The 19,684-nt window shown below is 41.4% G+C and overlaps 1 protein-coding gene across 2 annotated transcripts; it reads right to left on the bottom strand.

Annotated features, from left to right (window-relative positions):
- Nucleotides 1-1,039: 1,039 nt before the first annotated feature.
- On the bottom strand, nt 1,040-17,635 carry LOC127621769 (G-protein coupled receptor family C group 6 member A). 2 transcript variants are annotated; one of them, XM_052095492.1, is made up of 6 exons: nt 17,401-17,635; nt 17,008-17,299; nt 10,313-11,068; nt 9,385-9,582; nt 8,721-8,838; nt 1,040-2,437 (listed from the first exon to the last, which is right to left on the bottom strand). In XM_052095492.1, exons 1-6 carry the CDS (start codon nt 17,601-17,603, stop codon nt 1,422-1,424), a joined length of 2,583 nt encoding a protein of 860 aa, XP_051951452.1. In that variant the 5' UTR covers nt 17,604-17,635; the 3' UTR covers nt 1,040-1,421. The 2 variants fall into 2 exon arrangements, with proteins under 2 accessions (XP_051951452.1, XP_051951453.1); XM_052095493.1 differs by lacking the exon at nt 9,385-9,582.
- Nucleotides 17,636-19,684: the final 2,049 nt, after the last annotated feature.

Genomic DNA, 19,684 nt, shown 5'->3' with positions numbered 1-19,684 from the left:
TTGGATGCGAGTTCGCCCAAGCTCGTCTATAGGCTGCAGCAGTTGCCACAGAGCAACCTATGAGCTCGCTAGCTAGCCCGCTCAAGGTCTGCAGCTGCCGCACTGCGTTGACAATGGATACAAAAATTAAGGATAATTTTTTGGCTTCAATATCTCAGAAAAGATGAATCTTTCCCGTAGCGTAAGCTAGCTTACGCAATACTCGTTCCCTCATCTAGAGAGAACCGAGGTTACGTTAGGTAACCGATACGTTTTCGAGGATGGTTAGGTAATGATACTTCATCCGAATTTTCTGGTAAACATTGAGGCTTCGTAAGACCAGTGGCTTAAGTTGAAAATTTTACATTATTTGAATTGGGAGATATCCAACAAGCCAACTGGCCACAGCAGTCCCTCATCAGTGCCATTTAATGTATGTTTGACTTTTAGGTGATAGTTAAGACTTGACGTGTTTCTGTTGTAATTAAATTCCGCTTTAAAAAGGTTGCAAAGTACATGATTTAAGTCCCATCTGGGTTTGTTTTATAAGAGGTCCTTTCCCCTGTTTTGTGTTTGAGGTGTGTACATGAGTGTAACTGACCCTGGACACATGGCAAAGGTTCCGCTCTATTCCAACTAGGGTTCAGAACTCACCCAGAGCCGAATAAAATCTCAGAATCTAATGTCAAATTGGTAAATGCCTTAATCGGGTAATTAATTAATTTTATTAGTGCCATTTTGCGTTTTATTTTATTTTTGCTGTCCACAACCCCATCAGAACAAAGCTGCAACCCATATTTGGCTGATTTCAAGCTAATTGAAAACCCCTGATGTACAGTATTACACATAGTCCACTTACAAAGGTCACTGTTTATTATTTTGGTGAGGTACTTTAGCGGGGTACAAATGTCTGATTTCACAATGAAAATCTAATTCAAACCTGGAATGATACAGAACCATTTTAAATTTGCAAAACTAAAGAAACATAATAATAATTTAATAATTAGTTACATTTAAATATATTTGATTACATAGTAAAGGGGAAATCTCCTCAACCACCACAATGACTTGAATGAGAAATATTTCGATTCTGCATTTGGTCACTTATCAAATAAGCAAACATGTAACATTTACAATGTTAATTTCTTTATACAAAAGGTGCTGGAGATCATAAACATAAGGTTCTGTCCATGCTTTATTAAATTCATGTTCAACTTGTCCCACAAAATGTAATGCAAATTATTATTAACAATTATTAATGATGAAAAAAAATGTATTTCAAAATATTGCAACATTTTCACAGGTGGATTCAGACTTTTGAACTCCATAAATTATTTTGTGATATGTCTTTGTCTCACCAGGCCATGGCTGGACTCTGTTGAAGTAGCACTGCTTCTGTCCTTATTTAACATATTCACAGTTCTTATAGTTCTAGAAACATTTTAAGAGATGGTGCTTATCTCTACAGCAGATTCTACTGAACTTACTCCTGGAGTTATTCTAACTGATTCATGTAATATGGTTATGTGTGCATTGGCCATGTCATCCCTAATGTGCCTATTCAACCTCCGCAGGACTGATGCCCTCGAGTTCTCCGACAACTCCCAGAGAACTATGTAGCACTTTGGAACAAAATGACATAAGATTATGCCGTAGTTGGAGGCCAGGATGGCTGAAGCCTGAACAACGGGCCTCTGTTCTGTCATGTCCTTATTAATGTAAATGGGGATAAAACACAGCCAGACAAACAGGTGAATCAGAATGCTAAAGATTATGACCCCAGTGTCGTTAAAATCGTGTGGCACTTTTCTACCCTTGAAAGCAAGGAAGAAACATATGAAGGCCAACAGAGCTATGTAACCATGCATGATGGCAAAACCTGGTATAGAGCCCTCATCACAGAGAATGTATTTTACCAAGCCACTTCCAGGCCATTTTGGATCCACTTTGGGGGACTTGAAGATCATCCAGAACAACAGGATCACTACTTGACCAGAGGTAAGCAGGGCCAAATTGATTAGAGGTTTGTAGAGTTTTCTGAGCTGAAACTGCCTGTACGGATCAAAGGACATGAAAACCAGGAAAGTGCGGTAGGCTTTAACAAGGATGCATGAAATGCACATGGTGAAACCAAGACCGTAGACAGCCTGCTGTGCCCTACACAGATGCATGTTTGGCCTGCCGATAAACATAATTACACTCACAAAGCTAACCATCAGTCCTAGTAGCATAAAGAAAGACATTTTAAAATCAGCATTTCTGATTATGATTGTGTTTCTGTGCACAATGAAAATTATAAATGAAGTGAACACTAGAATCATGCCTATTGCTGTTGCTGCTAACAGAGCTATTGGATAACTCCCAGACCAAATTAGAAATCTCTCCTGGAAGTCTAAGCATGTGCTGCTTCCTTCAAGAGACCACTTTTCTTCAGGACAATTATGACAGTGAACTGTATCTGTAAGAGTAAAGACACAAACTGACATCAGATTTGCATTATAGGAATACATGATTTAACCGTGAACATATCCATCTTGGCCATAATTAAGAACCATAGACCAATGTGTAATTGTCATGCCTCTTGTATTGTACTTTAGTTCAAATCAATATTTCATGTCCATTTATAGTTTTATTTGGTAAAAAGTTGTGTAATGAGCCAGATATTGTTCAAATAGCTGGTCATTTTTGCTAAATAAACCCTTACATTTCCCCCAATTCAAACTGTAAACTCGGTCTATTTTATGGTTGCAAACATGCTAACTGTTATCCATATTTTACACTGTACATTAGAATAATTGTATATCTGATTTCACTTGAAGCACTTAGTGTGAATGTTTTTTTCATTTTAATAAAATCAGCAGTGTAGAGAATGTTACTCCAAAAATTTGTTCTACAAATTGCTAATTACTTCCATCAAATTGTAATAAGATTACTTTACTGATTATTTAATCACAATTATTATTATTTTACATTTAAGTTACTGTCTAAAACACTTTTCAAAGCAAAATTCTAAATAATATCTATATTTCCTCCATGTTTATTGTCTCACACAAATCACAGACTCTTTTCTCCCTTACAGTGACTTGCTCTTCGGCTGTCACAGTAACACAAATAGATGTACAAACTAATTTAAAATTCTACATAATAATATTTTAGAAATATGTGTAATCCAGGTGAAATACTTAAAAGTAATTGGCTTAAATGAATGTCAGGAACTGTACTAGAATTACATTTTTGACATAAAAGCAATTAGATTAAAGTAACTAAAAACTTTTTAATCAGATAACACCCAAAACTGGTTATCAGTTATAATGTAAATAAAACATCTTGGTTATTGTAGTAACCTCTGTTCCCTGATGGAGGGAACGAAAGGTTTTTTCGATGTAGTGACACTAGGGGTCGCACTTGGGAGCCCCAAACTCCTCTGATCTTTGAGAAAAGGCCAAGGAGAATTAGCGAGTGGAATTTGCATGCCACTGCCCTGGACATATACGGGTATAAAAGGAGCTGACTCATTCAGGTTTTGTGCTGAGGAGCTGAGACAGGGTCCCGGACATTTCAGCGGACACAACGTCTTGTTCCCTCCATCAGGGAATGGAGGTTACAAAGGTAACCAGGACATTCCCTATCTGTCACTCACTCTACGTTGTGTTGATGTAGTGACACTAGGGGTCCCTATACAAAACGGCACAACTAGCTGAACTGTGTTACGTGGACTGGCAGTGCGAGGCAGGCAAATCATTGCGTGCCTCGTAGCCAGCGCACCTGGCCATCACGTAGCCTCCACCAATGCCCCAAAAAGTGTCATATAGTTTCCCACTATATACTGAAAAAACTAAAAAGCTGCTGAGAGCATCTAAAGCTCAGCATACAATCCAAGTAGATGCAAAAAGCATGCACCGGATACAGCAACGATAAGGGTGGGTCTGCCTCCTCCCGGGGCAGCACTTGCAGGCTCACCACCTGATCCCTAAAAGGGTTTGTGGGAAACTTGGGCACGTAGTCCGGTCAGGGTCTCAGGACCACGTGACAGTCCACCAGACCGAACTCCAGGCATGTGTCGCTGACAGAGATGCTTGCAGGTCCCCAACCCTCTTGATGGAGGTGAGCGCAGTCAGGAGGACTCTTCAAGGAGAGGGCTTTCAGCTCAACTGACTCTAGAGGATCAAATGGGGCTCTCCGAAGGCCCGGAAGGACCACAGAGATATCCCATGAGGGGAAGAGGCGTGGCCTCCCTAGGGACTTACCATCCACTGCGTGTTGATGTGCCGCTATGGCATCCATAAACACCTTCAAGGTTGAGGGGGACAGCCACAAGTATGGAAGTATGCATCCTTCGGGTCTACCGCCATGAACTATTCTTGATGCCGGATGCATGCCAAAATGCGTTTCTGCATCAGCATCTTGAACGGAAGTCTGTGCAAAGCCCGGTTCAGAACTTGCAGGTCTAAGATTGGCCACAACCCACTGCTTTTCTTCGGTTCGATGAAGTAAGGGCACCGAGGTGAAGCAGATGCTGCAGAAATGGGGTGGGGCCCTGGCGAACTGAATCATGTAGCCGAGACGGATGGTCCTGACCAGCCACCGTGACAGGTTGGAGAGCGCTAGCCACTCGTCCAAGCCCAGGCACGGACACTAAGGGGACAGTCGTGTCTGACATACCTGTGGGTGGGGCCTCGCGGTGGGGGAGAGCAGGAGATGCCACGTCTAGAAGCCTTGCTTCGTTTGTGTGGAGGGGGCCCTCGTAGCACTTACCTCCCTCCATGTACCCGGTGTAGTGGGGGTCGATAGTGGAGGAGGAGGGGCTTTTTGGCCGTCCTCGTAGCTCGTCACAACCTCCTGGCCGTGAGTGTGAGTGTTGCAGCCAGATGTGCAAAGGTGCGTTCGTGGCACCCAGGCTGTGAGTGCTCGGTGTTCGGTTGCCGTGATAATGGCAGTAGTAAACACCAGCTGTGTGACCAAGGAGTGAGGAAACCACACTTTCTTTGAGAATGGGGGTACCGAAACGTACGTGAAACGAAACAAAAGGGAACACAAGATTTTCCTCCTGACCCTCCACCAGTGGACAGAGTGGTCTGGATACCAGCTCCAGGGTTCCGTCTGACGTCTCCCTCCCTGGGTCGTCCATCTCAGGGACACTTTGGAGCCTTCCTTGGGGTCTTAGCGCCGGACAGTGAGGTGGGGGCGTCCGCTTCCTGCAGTAGGCTCTATGCTGGGGTCGAGCACTGGGCTCGGGCTGTGGCGGAGCCACCTGGGTCTTTGCCGCCGCAGGGGGGTGCCCTTGGCAAGCAGATGGGTTGCAGGATCTTGAGCTGCACCGGGGCAAGATGTGGTGAATAGCCTCCGTCTGTTTCTTCACCACCGAGAACTGCTGGGTGAAGTCCTCGCCAGTGTCGCCAAATAGGCTGATCTGGGAGATGGGCATGTTCAGGAAGCGAACCTTGTCGGCGTCCTTCATCTCAAACAAGTTCAGCCACAGGTGGCGCTCCTGGACCATGAGGGTGGTCGTCACCTGTCCGCGCCATGACCTTCATCAACCAGAGGTGTGTAGTTAGAGCAGATGAGCTAGGAAGTCTGGTCCAGACAGAGAAAGGTGTCCTCCATGACCTCGTCAGTTCGTCATGCATTTCAAAGGGACCAGGGGCCATGAGTGGCTCAGTGGTGGGTTGAGGATTCCACTCCAGCCCGACACTCGCAGCGTCCGGGCAAGCTCCGCGGCAGCCCAGTCAAGTCCTCGGCATCCAACATCGCCAACGCGCTCTCAGATGCAGTGATCGAAACCTCATCCTGCTCGTGAGATCTGAAGGATATGTTAAGCTGGCCCTGAGGCGAGCTGGTCTCATCCCGGAACTTGACCAGAGCAAACAAGCGTGCTGGGGAATGGGAGGTCTGTAGGGGATTACCTGGTGGGGCAGTCCCATTGGAGTCCCCAAATTGCCTCCAGTGCCAACCAACCCGGTCTCGTACCCGTAGGTAGAAGGCCCGGCTGGAGCGGCTTTCCCCCGAAAGAAGGAAAGCAGCGACCACAACATTGCCGTGGTCATATGCTCGCAATGAGAACATGAACCATCCACGAACGCTGCCTCAACGTGACTTTGGCCCAGACACATGAGGCAGAGACCGTGGCCATCGGAGGCGGAGAGATAATGACTGCATCCAGGAATTACACAGAGAGGAAAAGGCATCTTTAAAAAGATGCTGTCCATCAATGCGTGCTCTTTTAGAAAGAAAATATACTCTTTTCAGGAAATATACTGTTTCAGCTGTGGAAGCACCTAGGGGTGTACTCTGCAGCAAGCGTGCAGAGGGAGAGAAAGTTACTTAAAGGTGCAGTATATCCAACAGCATATGATTCCCAGTGTGGTGAATGGAATGGCAGTGGAAATCAGCTCTCTGTGAAACCAACCGCTCGGCTCTGAAGAAAAAATCTGAATGAGCGGTTGTGAGCCAGCTCCTTTTATACCCGTATGTCCGGGAGAGTGGCACGCAAATTCCACTCACCAATTCCCATTGGACTAGATCAGAGGTGTTTGGGGCTCCCAAGATTGACCCCTAGTGTCACAACGTCGAGTGAGTGACAGAAGGGGAACTATATATTTTGGCATTTTAAGCAAACATCACTGCCATGCCTGAGTCTGTTCCATGCCATGTCACAGCCATGCCTGAATCTGCTCCATGCCATATCACAGCCATGCCTGAGTCTGCTCCATGCCATGTCACAGCCACCCCTGATTCTGCTCCATGCCATGTCACAGCCACGCCTGAGTCTGCTCCATGCCATGTCACAACCATGCCTGATTCTGCTCCATGCCATGTCACAGCCATGCCTGATTCTGCTCCATGCCATGTCACAGCCACATCTCAGCCTGCTCCATGCTATTTCACAGCAATGCCTCAGCCTGCTCCACTCCATCTCCCAGTCAAGTTTCAGTCTGCTCCACGCTATGTTACAGTCAAACCTGAGTCTGTTCCACATCATGTCATAACCTTGCCTTCTGCGACTCCCAACTTTGGCCTCAGGAGGAGGAGAAAGGTTTCTGTTTTAAAGTCTCTGCCCATGTACATGACCACAGAGGTCATTTTCAAGTCTCTACCAATATTCATGACCACAGAGTTCATTTCCATGTCTCTGCAAGTGTTCATGACCACAGAGGTCATTTCCAAGTCTCTACCAGTGTTCACGATCTCAGAGGTCATTTCCAAGTCACTGCCAGTGTTCACGACCACAGAGGTTGTTTCCAAGTCTCTGCCAATGTTCACGACCACAGAGGTTGTTTCCAAGTCTCTGCCAATGTTCATGACCACAGAGGTAATTTCTAAGTCTCTGCCAGTTTTCATGACCACAGAGGTTATTTCCAAGTTTCTACCAGTGTTCACGTCTACAGAGGTCGTTTCCATGTCTCTTCCAGTGTTCATGACCACAGAGGTTTTTTCCAAGTCTCTACAAGTGTTCATGACCACAGAGGTCATTTCCAAGTCTCTGCCAGTGTTCACGATCACAGAGGTCGTTCCTGAGACTATGTCTATGCCTACGACCACAGAGGTCATTCCCGAGACTATGCCCATGTTTACAAACACAGAGGTAATTTCTCAGTCATCCTGGACTCTTAGCTTCGAGCCTGCCATGGCTCTGACTTCCACAGCTTCACCCTTCGAGCCTCCCATGGCTCCGCCTTCTGCGACTTTGCCGCTCAAGCCTGCCACGGCTCTGCCCCTCGAGCCTCCCATGGCTCCGCCTACCACAGCTCCACCACTGGAGCTGTGGTAGGCTCTGCCTGCCATGGCTCCACCCCTCAAGCCTACCACAGTTTTACTATGGCTCCGCCTTCCATAGATCCACCCTCAGAGTCTTCTACAGCTCCAATCTCTTGTCTATGGTCACCACTCAGGCCTCCTGATCTCTCGGGTCTCCTGGCCGTCCACCTGATCTGCAAGCTGCCAGGGGCGGAGGAGACCCCAACTGGCTAATAAAACACAGCGGGGTAGGGGCTCCTGGCCGACTGCCTGGAGCGGGAGAAATGTTGCCAGGGCTGGGAGAGACCCCTACTGTCCACTGAAAACGCAGCGGGGCATTCCATCCGTCTGGGGCTGGAGGACTGCCTCCGATCCACCAGGGGAGATGCGGCTGTTAGAGTGTGGAGTGGCCGAGGACCAGGCTATGGCGTTTTGGAGAACTGACAAGTATGTTCGGTAAACGCATGTTAATAAGGAAAGAACATTCGTAAATTTGCACGTAGAGAATGCTCTTCAAAGATCAGTCTTTTTCAGGAAACAAGGCCCTGGCCAATGGGGCCAGTGCTCCTGGGACCTCCAGATATAAAATGGATGAACAGATGGATGAACAGCACTTGAATGTGTGCCAGCGCAGAGGAAAATGTAATTACTCAGTGCTTTTATAGCTCACAAGACCTAAAAGAGTTCTCAACTATCTTTCATTATACGAGGAATAAAAATGGATACACAACAAGACAATTGTTGACATACACTAAGATTATAGAGCTACATAATTAATGTATGTAAAAATGTGCAGCTTTATTTCTCACAATTGTGACTGTTGTATTTGTGATGCCAATTCTTGTTATTTGGACATCACATTTCACAACTGCGAAGAGAGGGGCTAAAAAGCCTGGACCTCCAGGGCCTACAGGACCATAATCTGTCCTTGATTGGCCAAAATCTAAATATTGATGCATCCTTAAAAGCAGAGGTGAAACATAGGCAGAGCATGAAGTCTGATTTACCCTCTTTATTAGAATATGTTCCTTCTTTACATTTGTTGCAGCTGTAGCAGCAGGAGACATTTATAATATTCATAAATGTGCCAGGTAGGCAAGTCTCTGAACATCTGGACACAGGGATCTAGAAGATCAAAGAGATGCTTTAGTGATTTAATCAAAATAGTTTGTAATATATACTCAAATGCAAATTTCAGCATAGAACATTATGTCTCATTCGTTGTATGTAATTGCATTTCATTTGTATGCAAATATTTGTTTAAACATTTTCACTCATATATCTTGAGTCATCAATAAGTTTGCACTTAAACATAAACCATTCTTTGTACATATTGCAACAGTTTCCTGGTGAAATGAACACTAGAGGCACCCGTGTAAAAAGTATTAATTGAACGAAATGCACATTTTGCTTTACCCAAAGCTCATGTGTTTTCAGGTAAAAGTGCATCTTAAAAAAGTGTAAAGATTAATTTACAGAGAGTGCAGTGTTTTGTGGAAAGCCCTTTAAGGAGATGGTTTGGGTGTGTTTTATGTAAATTACTAACTGCAGGCATGTGCTCCCTCATTGCATGAGAAACTTTATTGCGCACATAAGTATGCAAATATTAGTGAAGGAGAGCCAATGATGGTGGTGGATAGAACAGGTAGAAATTGAGACAGCAGAAATCACCGTGTTATTTCTTAATTCATCGTTTATCTCCACTTCTCCTTTTTTTAGGATAAATTTTCCCACAACTTCAATAATTCGTCCAACATCAGTTTTCTTCCACATCAGTATGTCATAACCATCCATAAAGTCTCCATTTTCATCAAAGGAATATGTTGTGCCGTCAAGTGTGAAATGCACACTGCGAACACTTTCCACAAGCTGCAAAAAAACATACCTGTTCTTGAGACTTCTTTCAGAATTGACAGTATTATGCATTCATTCATGCAATCTTTCATGTCAAATGTTAGTTTCATCAGTGAAATTTTCTACACACTATAATATATAATTTTATGACCTCATACAAATGAAAGACTATTTATAACAAAATTTTCTGTGCAATGGTGGTGACTGATCAGTATCTCATAAGCTCGTACACACATAATATACGTGTTATTTCATACTCAAGGTGACACTGTTGTTTGAGTGATTGACTTGATTTAAATTTGAAGAAGCAAAGTGGAAGTAAACTATAGCGAGTACAACACATGAACAGTATTTGATTTCTGACATTTGAGTGTACTACTGAAATTATGTAGTTATGCATCTATTTAGACTTAATAAGTGCATGAGAAAATACAAATGTATATGCAATACAATGATAATACATATACAGTATTTGTATTTAATTTCAGAAAAGTATCGATATAAAATTGTTTAATCTGATTAAAAATGTCTCCTGCATACTATACTGTATGACACACGCAGTCATGTTTTACGTTTCCTTATACATCTAAATAAAATTAATTCTCAAATATTGATGTAGATAAAAAATAAATAAACCATGGTCACGTAATGCATCATATATATTTGCCAATTCCAAAAACACAGCAGAACATGATATTTTATCTTATTGCATATTAAAAGTTATCTTCCCTTGAGATATTCTCACCTTCCAAGGTGGGAAGTTGATATCTTCTGAGCAGGCTGTCTCATTGCATTTAAGGAGTTTTCTAATGCCATGAGCTATAGCGTAAATCGCCACTCTCTCTCTATACGCCTCTCTTGGATCCACGGCATAGAGCAAGTCATCTACGCTGCAGTTTAAGGGTGAGATGGAACAGTTGAGTCTCAACTGCTTGTATTCTTCTATGAAGAAATTTCTCCCCCCTGGGGTTGGCCTGAGGTTTCTCAAGTACTCTTCAAACCCTGGAATATTTCCCATGGAAAAGGAAAAGCCAAAGATGGGACCCACTTGGTTTATATCTTTCATCTTTGTTAATGGGCGGAACATGGACCAAGCGTCACTTGCGATCCAAATTCTGCTTGTGTTGCTTTGAATCATCACCTTGAAAAGCTTTTCCACCAGCTGTGGCTTTAGAATGAGCAGCACAACTTTGGCGGGTGAAGCTCGAATTCTGTCAGCAACCTGTTTGATGTGCTTGTCAATATCGATGTGGTCCAAGTAGTGTGGTACCACACCCTCAAAAGCGGCACATACTTTTTTCCCTGCCTCCAGCAGGAAACTTTGGTAGGCTGCTCTGCCATAGTCATCATCTCCATACACTACACCAACCCAGTCCCATGAGAAATGGGCCATGAGTTTGACCAGTGCCTGGGCTTGGTAGACATCACTTGGAATCACACGCATGAAGGATGGATAACGCAGTTTGTCACTCAAGGCTGGTGAAGATGATGAACAACTTATCTGTTGACAGATAAATATTCTGCATTAGTTAATTTCAAAAGTTGGTCAAACCATATGGTTTAGGGGAAAATGTATAAAAAAAATCAACTAAACAAATTATGCAGATCAGGTAATGGCAAACACTCTGACAAAAATTGCTGAATGCAAAATCCCTATCAGTTCTCAGTTGAGGTCTGCTACCTGACCCAAGCTCGCTGGGACCTGAAAAACCCTTGAGTTTTGGACCGGGATCGGTCAATTTGAATTATAATCTTGGGTTTGCAATTAATGAACAGACAAGTTAGGGGTCTGTTCAAACCAAACGCTGTTTTTCAATAGTTTTTCTATGCAAACATGAGCTTGATGAACATCTTTGACCATTTCACTGCATCTTGCTATTTTTTCAGCATCTCACAAGTTAAAAGAACTTGCTTTATGTTTCATCTATTGTGCTGCATCTATCTTTTTGTTTTGTAGGTTTGAAGATTTGAGGTTAAGGTATTAAAGGAGACTTCATGTGACTGTTACACATGATTCCAGATTGTTCTTAAAGAGCCAAATTTCAGTGCTTGATAAATGGTTAGCCAATATTTTTTCCCTTTCACTTTGGTGTGGTGAGGGGCCGCCAAACCTAGATAAAACAATTGTTAGGATAGTGTTACGAATGTTGCTTATGATGATTAAATATAATGCTGCGTTCACACCGGATGCGAATAGCGCGTCAAATTCGCGCCTACCGCGTCTAGTTATACGCTTGACCACTTTGAATCCATTCGCGCGTCAAGAGCGAAATTGACGCGCGTAAAAAACAAAAGTTTGAAGCGAAATTTACGCGCGTGACGCGCGTCAGAGGCGAAATCCGTTGACGGCCATCTTTTTACAAGATGGCTGATGTTGATCGAGCATTCGTGGAGAGAGTCACCGCTCTGTATTTGCTCTGGAGAGCAGAACAGCGGCGTATGGGTCGTCGTCGCCATACTTGGGTCCACCAGACCCTCCGGAGGCGTTCCCAGTTCGGCGAATTTCATCATTTGCTCCAGGAGCTGCGCCTGGATGACGGCCGCTTTCAGCGGTACTTCCGCTTGTCCCGCACCCAGTTTGATGACCTGTTGTCCCGCATCGGAGCGAGGATACAGGCGCTCTATCCCAGCTGCGGAGCGCCTGTCCATCTGTCTTCGGTTAGTAAATGTATATAAAATGTTAAATACAGTATATTAAATATATGTTAATTTACGCTATGCTAGCAATGTTTTTCAAACTGTGTGGTACGGATACCACTGTTGGTGCTCTTTCTAGTGATACTCAGTTAACTGCTGTAACGTTAACCAAAAAAATAAAATATTATTTTGGCAGACGTGATAATGTCTCTATCTGTAAGCAATATGTAGTGCTCTCTCTAGTGATAACGTTACTCGGTTAACTGCTATAACCTAAAAATGATACTGTCATGTCTCTATCTGTAAGCAATTGTAGTAACGTTACTCTTTCTTTTGATAATCAGTTGGTTATTGGCACACTAGTGATTTAAACCATATACACATATACCCTTTTGTTTTGAAGATTCAAAACTTTGTTAAATTGCTTGCAAAATTGCTAGCAAACAAACAAATATGGTGCATTAAAGTAAAACAGACTGGTTATTGTATATAGTTGAATATGTAACTACAAGTGTACTTATAAAAATATTTTCTAGGTTTCTTGCCACAGGGGACTCATTCAGGACCATAGCGTCCAGCTTCAGGGTTGGTGTCTCAACAGTGAGCCAGATCGTCCACCAGGTTGTGACTGCAATCTGGGACTGTCTTGTGGAGGAGTACATGGCTGTGCCCACCACTGATGACTGGCGTGTCTTCAATTACCGCCTCTCCAGAGCCAGGCGCGGGACATGCTGGAGAGGAGCCACTGCCAGGTCTGGGTCGGGTTGCGGCCAACAACTCCTCCAGAGAGGCACTCCGGGTGAGGGATGTCTTCATGGCACACTTCTCGGCGGAGGGAGCAGTACCATGGCAGCCGACGGAGTAGCGTTTGAAGTCCTCCTCATGACTTCCCCACAACGGCTCTTTTAAGAGCCACCCACAAACCTATAAAGAGCTAAACTATCTAAAAATAGTCCATTATTATTATATATATATATTTTTTTTCCCAGGTTGTCAGCCCCAGTTCCAGGATGTCAGGTCCACAACATGCACATTTATTAAGTTGAGACTTTTTAAAAACGTCAGGTTTTCCATGGTAGTATATCAGGTTAAATTATTTATTTATTTTTGTTTTGATGATAAATGGAGCCAGCCTCAAAAAGTAATTAACCTGTTCTGTGTTTTTTTCCTTATTCAACACTGTCCAGACACTAATGTTGGTTGTCTTTACATTACAATAATAATGTTTCATATAATCTAGATTTAGATATGGAATAAATAGCAATCAATACAAAATCAAAATGTCTCATATATTGAAATCAAGTTATGTGATAAAAGATTTGCTTTGTTTGTGCATTAGAACCACACCAGGCATTTAGTCATATTACAAAATAATTTATTGAGGCCAAACATATGAAGTAATTTTAGGTATAACATTAAAAAACATATTTAGGCAAAACGTAAAAAAAATTATTTAGGCAAAACATATAAAATAACAATATGAACTGAAAAAAAAAATGAACAATATGTGCAAACTATTTACATTAAGAGACAGGAACAAAAAGGACCTCGCTTGGAAGGTGGAAGAGCCACAGGGAATGGCATAGGAGAAGAGGAAGGAGGGCAGCAGGCAGCTAGGCTCCTGATTGGTTAACGCGGCGCGAATTGACGCCAAAGTTCCGATTTTTCAACTCGGGCGGCAGACGCGAATTCGCGTCAAACGCGTGAATGCACAAAATGCACCATTCGCGCGTAACGCGCCAGACGCTCAATGCGCGCAATTCGCGCGAACTTGACGCGCGAATGAGGCGTATTCGCGTCTACCGCGCCGCGCTCTACGCCTCATTCGCGCCGCAGGAATTTTTTACGCGCGTAACGCGTCTTTGCATTGACTTAACATTGAAATCACTCGCGCCTGACGCGCTATTCGCGTCCGGTGTGAACGTAGCATAATGCAGCCTATTGCAACAAATGTACTTGCTTGAAGTGATTTCAGGTTCCCCTTCTGTCACTCACTCGACGTTGTGTAGAATGAAGTGACACAAGGGGTCTTCATTGGGAGCCTTGCATACCTCTGAACTTAAGAAAAGGCCAATGTGAAATTTGCAGACAGAATTTGCATGTACCGCCCCCGGACATATGAGTATAAATGGAAGTGGGCATGTGTCTGTGTACAGAAAATGTACAGAATGCATTTAAAGCCACGATTCATACAATACCTAGGATTGCTAGGCAATTCTGAAGATTGCTTTGAACTGTGGTAACTTGTATAACTGACAAATTAATTATTATAGCCTGATGTACCTCTTTAAAATGTGTGTAATGTTTTATCCATGTTGTTTAATCAATGTTGTAGAAATGTTAATGCTAGTAGCCTAGTCCCTTTATATAAGGAATGTAGAGGGGGAAGATCTGCTTCTGTTGGAGACCTTGGGGAAAAGAGGAATAAAAAACAGCCCAGCCCTTCCCTTCTCGTCTCTCTCATGTCACAGAGTAATTCCTGTGTAATGACTGGGTCCTACTTGCAAGAATAAATTATTTTAAAAGACTGTTTGATTCAGAGTGTCTCTTACGCAGTGATAATGGTTGGTTAATACTTTTTTGCCACAACATCAATTAATTAACCAGTGTGATTTGTAACCAGGGATTTTCATGTTTTGTTACCTACACATATAATATCCATAAAAATAATGTCATGTTTAGTATGTAAACGTGCGCTGGCATATGCAGAGAAAGCTGATGACAACGAATGTCATGCCTCTTGTACCATTTACAAGATATAAAGTTAATGATTAAACTACACTATTTTGAGCAGGAATTTTGTAAAAGAATCTGAAACAAAGAACCATAAATCAACTGTCGGAAAAGACTAAGAGCCATGTTGACCATGTGACTCTGAAAAGTCACTTCTGATTGGCGCAGGACACCTTTAGGGATGCTGCCAATTTCAGTTCAAATGTTTCCAAACAGGAAGAAAACTCTCCTGCTCTGTCGTCTTCTCTCGTCTGGTCTCTCCTGACTGCTCAAACTTCGCTCTGACTGTTCCCTCGAGGTCTTCTTGGGATCTCGTCGGAACAAGATCCATGCCATGTGAGGTACAAGGGAGCTCGGGACTCAAAGTCCTGAGAAAGCCTCTCACTCTCTATGATCCATGAGAAGGCCTCACTTCAAAGCCAACCTCATCATTCATACAGACAATAACTCTTCGATCTTACAGAGGTCCAAAACATCGACGGAACAAACATTCGACCAAGAGCCAAGAACCAAGCAATACAAAGAACGCAAGGAAACACCACTACAAGCAAGTACATCTCCAATATTGTGCTCAAAGTGCTGGAGTATTTGTAATATACTTTGGGTAATCCGATAGCAAATCGATGTAGACTCAAAGAAGGGTAAATTGTTCTTAAGGCATTATTGTTAACAGACTCCATAAAGTTTATTTTCACTGTATTGATCATTTATCTCACATTCTGTCACTCTTTTCACCAACCTGTCTCATTTATGTTTAGAATAGTAATAAAGTTTTCCTGTATTCAAAGATGAATGACTGTGGTATATTTTGATAAACAATCTCATCCCTGTTTCTAAAAGATTTCGCTTTAAAGCTGTACCTAAATACATGTGATACTATTTTCAATAAACCATGAGTGAATTAATCATAATTCACTTATTAAAGCTAATTCCTTACAGTAGAAATTGTGAGCGAATACAATGAGTCATTGTATTACGATTTTAATGGTGGAGAATTTATTCAGACAAATAATCTATTTATTTGTCATTTATCTAATTTATAATGGTTGTTGAACGCAACTAATTCCATTATACATTTCATTACCTAATAATGTACAATAAGGACAGTTTAATTTAGTTCATAGTTCACATATTTTGAGTCCCTAAATTCCCTTCTAAATTTTTCATACCAAATACCATTACATATAATGGTGTGAGAATGCAGGCACATTAACAGTTCCCATCTAAATTCATCAACCCCTAAATATCCTACAAATAATGGTGTGAGAATGCGGACACGTTAACAGTTCCCATCTAAATTCATACACCCCTAAATATCCTACATATAATGGTGTGAGAATGAGGGCACTTTAAAGTTCCTGTGTGTTAGTTATTATACAATATGCAAAAGTGGCACAACAGTTTTGTTAATTCACCCCTTTAACTCTTAACTGCATTTCAATCATGACAACTCTCTGAATAGTTTTAAGTTATTATAATGGGTATGAGAGGTTAGTAGACCATTTCACAATCTTTTCGCTGTCAGACAATTCTCGTAAAGCAGATCTAGACCAGTGGTGCTGAGGAGGATGAGGGTTACAGAGACAAAACTCTTGTTGCGTGCTGCTGTACCAAATTAATGTGTGTACTTAATTCTTGAAGTTTACATTGCACAGCCATTAAAATAATAAATAAATAATGTACAGCAGGGCTCTGCAACCTCTGCAAAAATCTGAAGATTGTTATCTGTTCAACAGCACAACACAAAGCAGATGTGTTTACTTGTGTGACCCAAACTAATCTGTAAGAAAGATTTGGCATGCAGGTGTGAGGGACATTAACATGTTGAGGGAATTTTAACTATGTAAAATACATACTCCTCTTCCTCGCTATCATTTGCGTGTGAGTAACTGTCCTATGTATGGCGTGTAATATACAATAATTTGTGGACCATCAGTTTACGACCCTTGCAATAGTTGATTGGTAAATAGACTACAAGTTTAAAGGCCCTATCAGCAGAGTTTCATGACTGATCTTAAAGTCACATTACAGAAAGTGACTTTAAACGCTGATTTTAATGAGGTATTTTACCTGAGGAAACATATAGAGGCTGAGTAGCTTGGCAACAGCAATAGACAACTCAGAGTATCTTTCTCCCAAAAGCGCTTTCATTGACGGACGAAAATCAGAGTAATCAGAAAGCACTGGCACAGATCCATTAATAGACAGTAAATGTTCCACACAGTGCAGGGCTTTAGTGGGAGATGCACAAGGATCACACACTTCATATCCAAGCTTAATCCCCGGCAAAAACTCAGAGTTATTGATTTCTTCAATTGTGTGAATGGCAGCCAATGATTGCAGAAATGGGATCAGATCAAAGCTGGTGAAGAGTAAAAGAAACTAAGTTTTATTAGTAGACTTTTCGTTTTTGTATTGATAAGTATACAAATATGACTGAACAAAAGTCTTGTGCATACTTACTCAGTACAAGTGAATGGTTGTGGACTTGTTCGTTTGTGAAGGTTGACTACTCTTGAATGAATTGAAGTCAAAATTGCATAGTTAACATCTCCAGGCAAGTAGGCACCACACAGGGAATCAGGAATGTTGCAATGGACCCACAGCCCCATCCACACAATCACCCCAAGCACACAAAGGCAAAGATGAGACGCACAGGACTTCATGTTGAGAATGTGCAGAAAAATAAGAGCAATCATCTATTTATGTACACCTGGTTCTTCTTTTTGAATGATGTGAGTTTAAAGGCTGGCTTTGGGGGTTGTCTTTGAACGTTAGACAAGTATTCTTAACTGTAATCTACTTCAGTTGAATTTCCCAGTTCCTCAAGTTTTGCGGAACCACAAACCAGAATAGCTGAGAAATTCACCTACTTCGCTACATTGTTGTTACCTTTAATGGAATGCAAAATATTAAGGAATGATTTTCAGTGAAGTTTTTCAATGAAGCTGTTCACTCCCTTAATCATATATATATATATATATATTTTTTTTTTTTTGTTTTTTTTTGTAAAATATATAATATTTTTTACTTTAATCAAACCAGTTAATTTAGATGTTACCACATGAAACACAGGTTATTTTTGTCAGTTGGTTTCAAAAGTTTAAATCCACTCTTGAAAATGCTTCTATTCTTTATTGATAATTGAATATGGTTTATTTTTCATTACAAACAATACTATCAGCATTACAGTTTGAGTGAGAAAACCTGATGATCCATGTAATCCAGCATTTGTGAATGCTTCATAACATATTGAGTGCTTTAATGGAAGTAATGGAATATGTACAAAAATAATTAATTTGCTTATTTGATTGGTGACCAAAGAATTTTGGAATATAAAATATTTCTCATTAATTTTTTGTCAGAATTTTTTTAAACTCTTACGATTAATTTCCAGGGTTACTTTAGATTTAGAATCCGACATTTGAACTATGTGTGTTTGTTTTTCCCCACTAAATAATGTAATTTTAGTTTGAGTCACCTCCATAGCGGTACTAAAGTAGTGTGTATACTGGGTTGAAAATCGCAAACATTGATTTTTTCCTGATTTCACACAGTATAGTGATAATTTTTTACTGTCTGAGTAGATTTTTTTTTTCAAGTTCTTTTAAGCCACAACAAGTTACAGAAAACATTAAAAAAGGAGAATGTAGAGGAACAGGATATGCATGATCCATAACTCAGCACTAGATTTCAATGAAAACAACACTAAAGCACACATAAGAGGAGCGTGACATTTAATACAATGGGAAATACTTCTTGTCTGGCATCAAGTCAGGAATGTGTGGCCAAAACACGTTCCTTAAAATTTCTTAATTCTTCTAATACAAATGTAGTTCATTGTAGCTATGGTAAAAATAAAACTATCTTGTATGAATAATAAAATATGTCCATGTGTCTCCATAAGTTATTCCGAATATAAAAGTAAGAGGAAAATTATGTGACGTAACTATGCCATAGTGCAAATGCAGAACCTTTTAATGATCAAAGTGCAGTATACAGTTTAAAATGTACTATACAGTGTTGATATACAATATCAGCAAATTATCAGTTGCACATTAACACATGATAACACTGGGCAGTGAATGTGTTAAAATGCAGTATTTGAAGGAAAAAAGCTTACTAATCTTACTATTACTGCCATAGACAGATATGGCATACAGAGTAGTGTGGGTTGTATGCCATTCCAAAGTCAGCCACGTTTTCACACTTTTACTTCAGAACTCTACTACTCCTTATCTTACATTTTCACATTCACACTTAATTTCACCAGTGGAATTTTCTTGAAACACTAACACAGGGGTCCCCAAACTTTTTTCTATGAGGGCCACATCATTTTTCCTTTCTATAATGGAGGGCCGTAGTCTAACAGAAAATGGCATGGGCCGGAGTGATTTATTGTGGAAATTTTATTATGATTTTAAATGGATTTACAGTATTATGCCTCCTAATGCTAGATTAATTTATTATTTATACACCATACATATCAAGTGATATATTGTTATGTCTCGTCTTTGTTTTGTCATGGTATGTCTTGTCCCTGTTCTTTCTCTTTTCTCTGTCGCCCTCTGCTGCCCTCTTTGGTCATTTCTCCTTTCCCTCTTTTCTCCTCTTCCAGCTGTTCCTTATCTCCCCTGAATACTTCGCTAATTCTCTTCCCACCTGTTCCCGTTTTCCTCTGATTAGCTCTCTACTTCTTTCTCTGTTCTTGCTGCTTCCTTTGTCGGATTCTCACTAGAGTTTCTCC

The sequence above is a fragment of the Xyrauchen texanus genome, chromosome 28 (genome assembly GCF_025860055.1).
Source record: "Xyrauchen texanus isolate HMW12.3.18 chromosome 28, RBS_HiC_50CHRs, whole genome shotgun sequence".
NCBI lineage: Eukaryota > Metazoa > Chordata > Actinopteri > Cypriniformes > Catostomidae > Xyrauchen > Xyrauchen texanus.
This window is presented reverse-complemented; position numbering and strand designations above follow the sequence as displayed.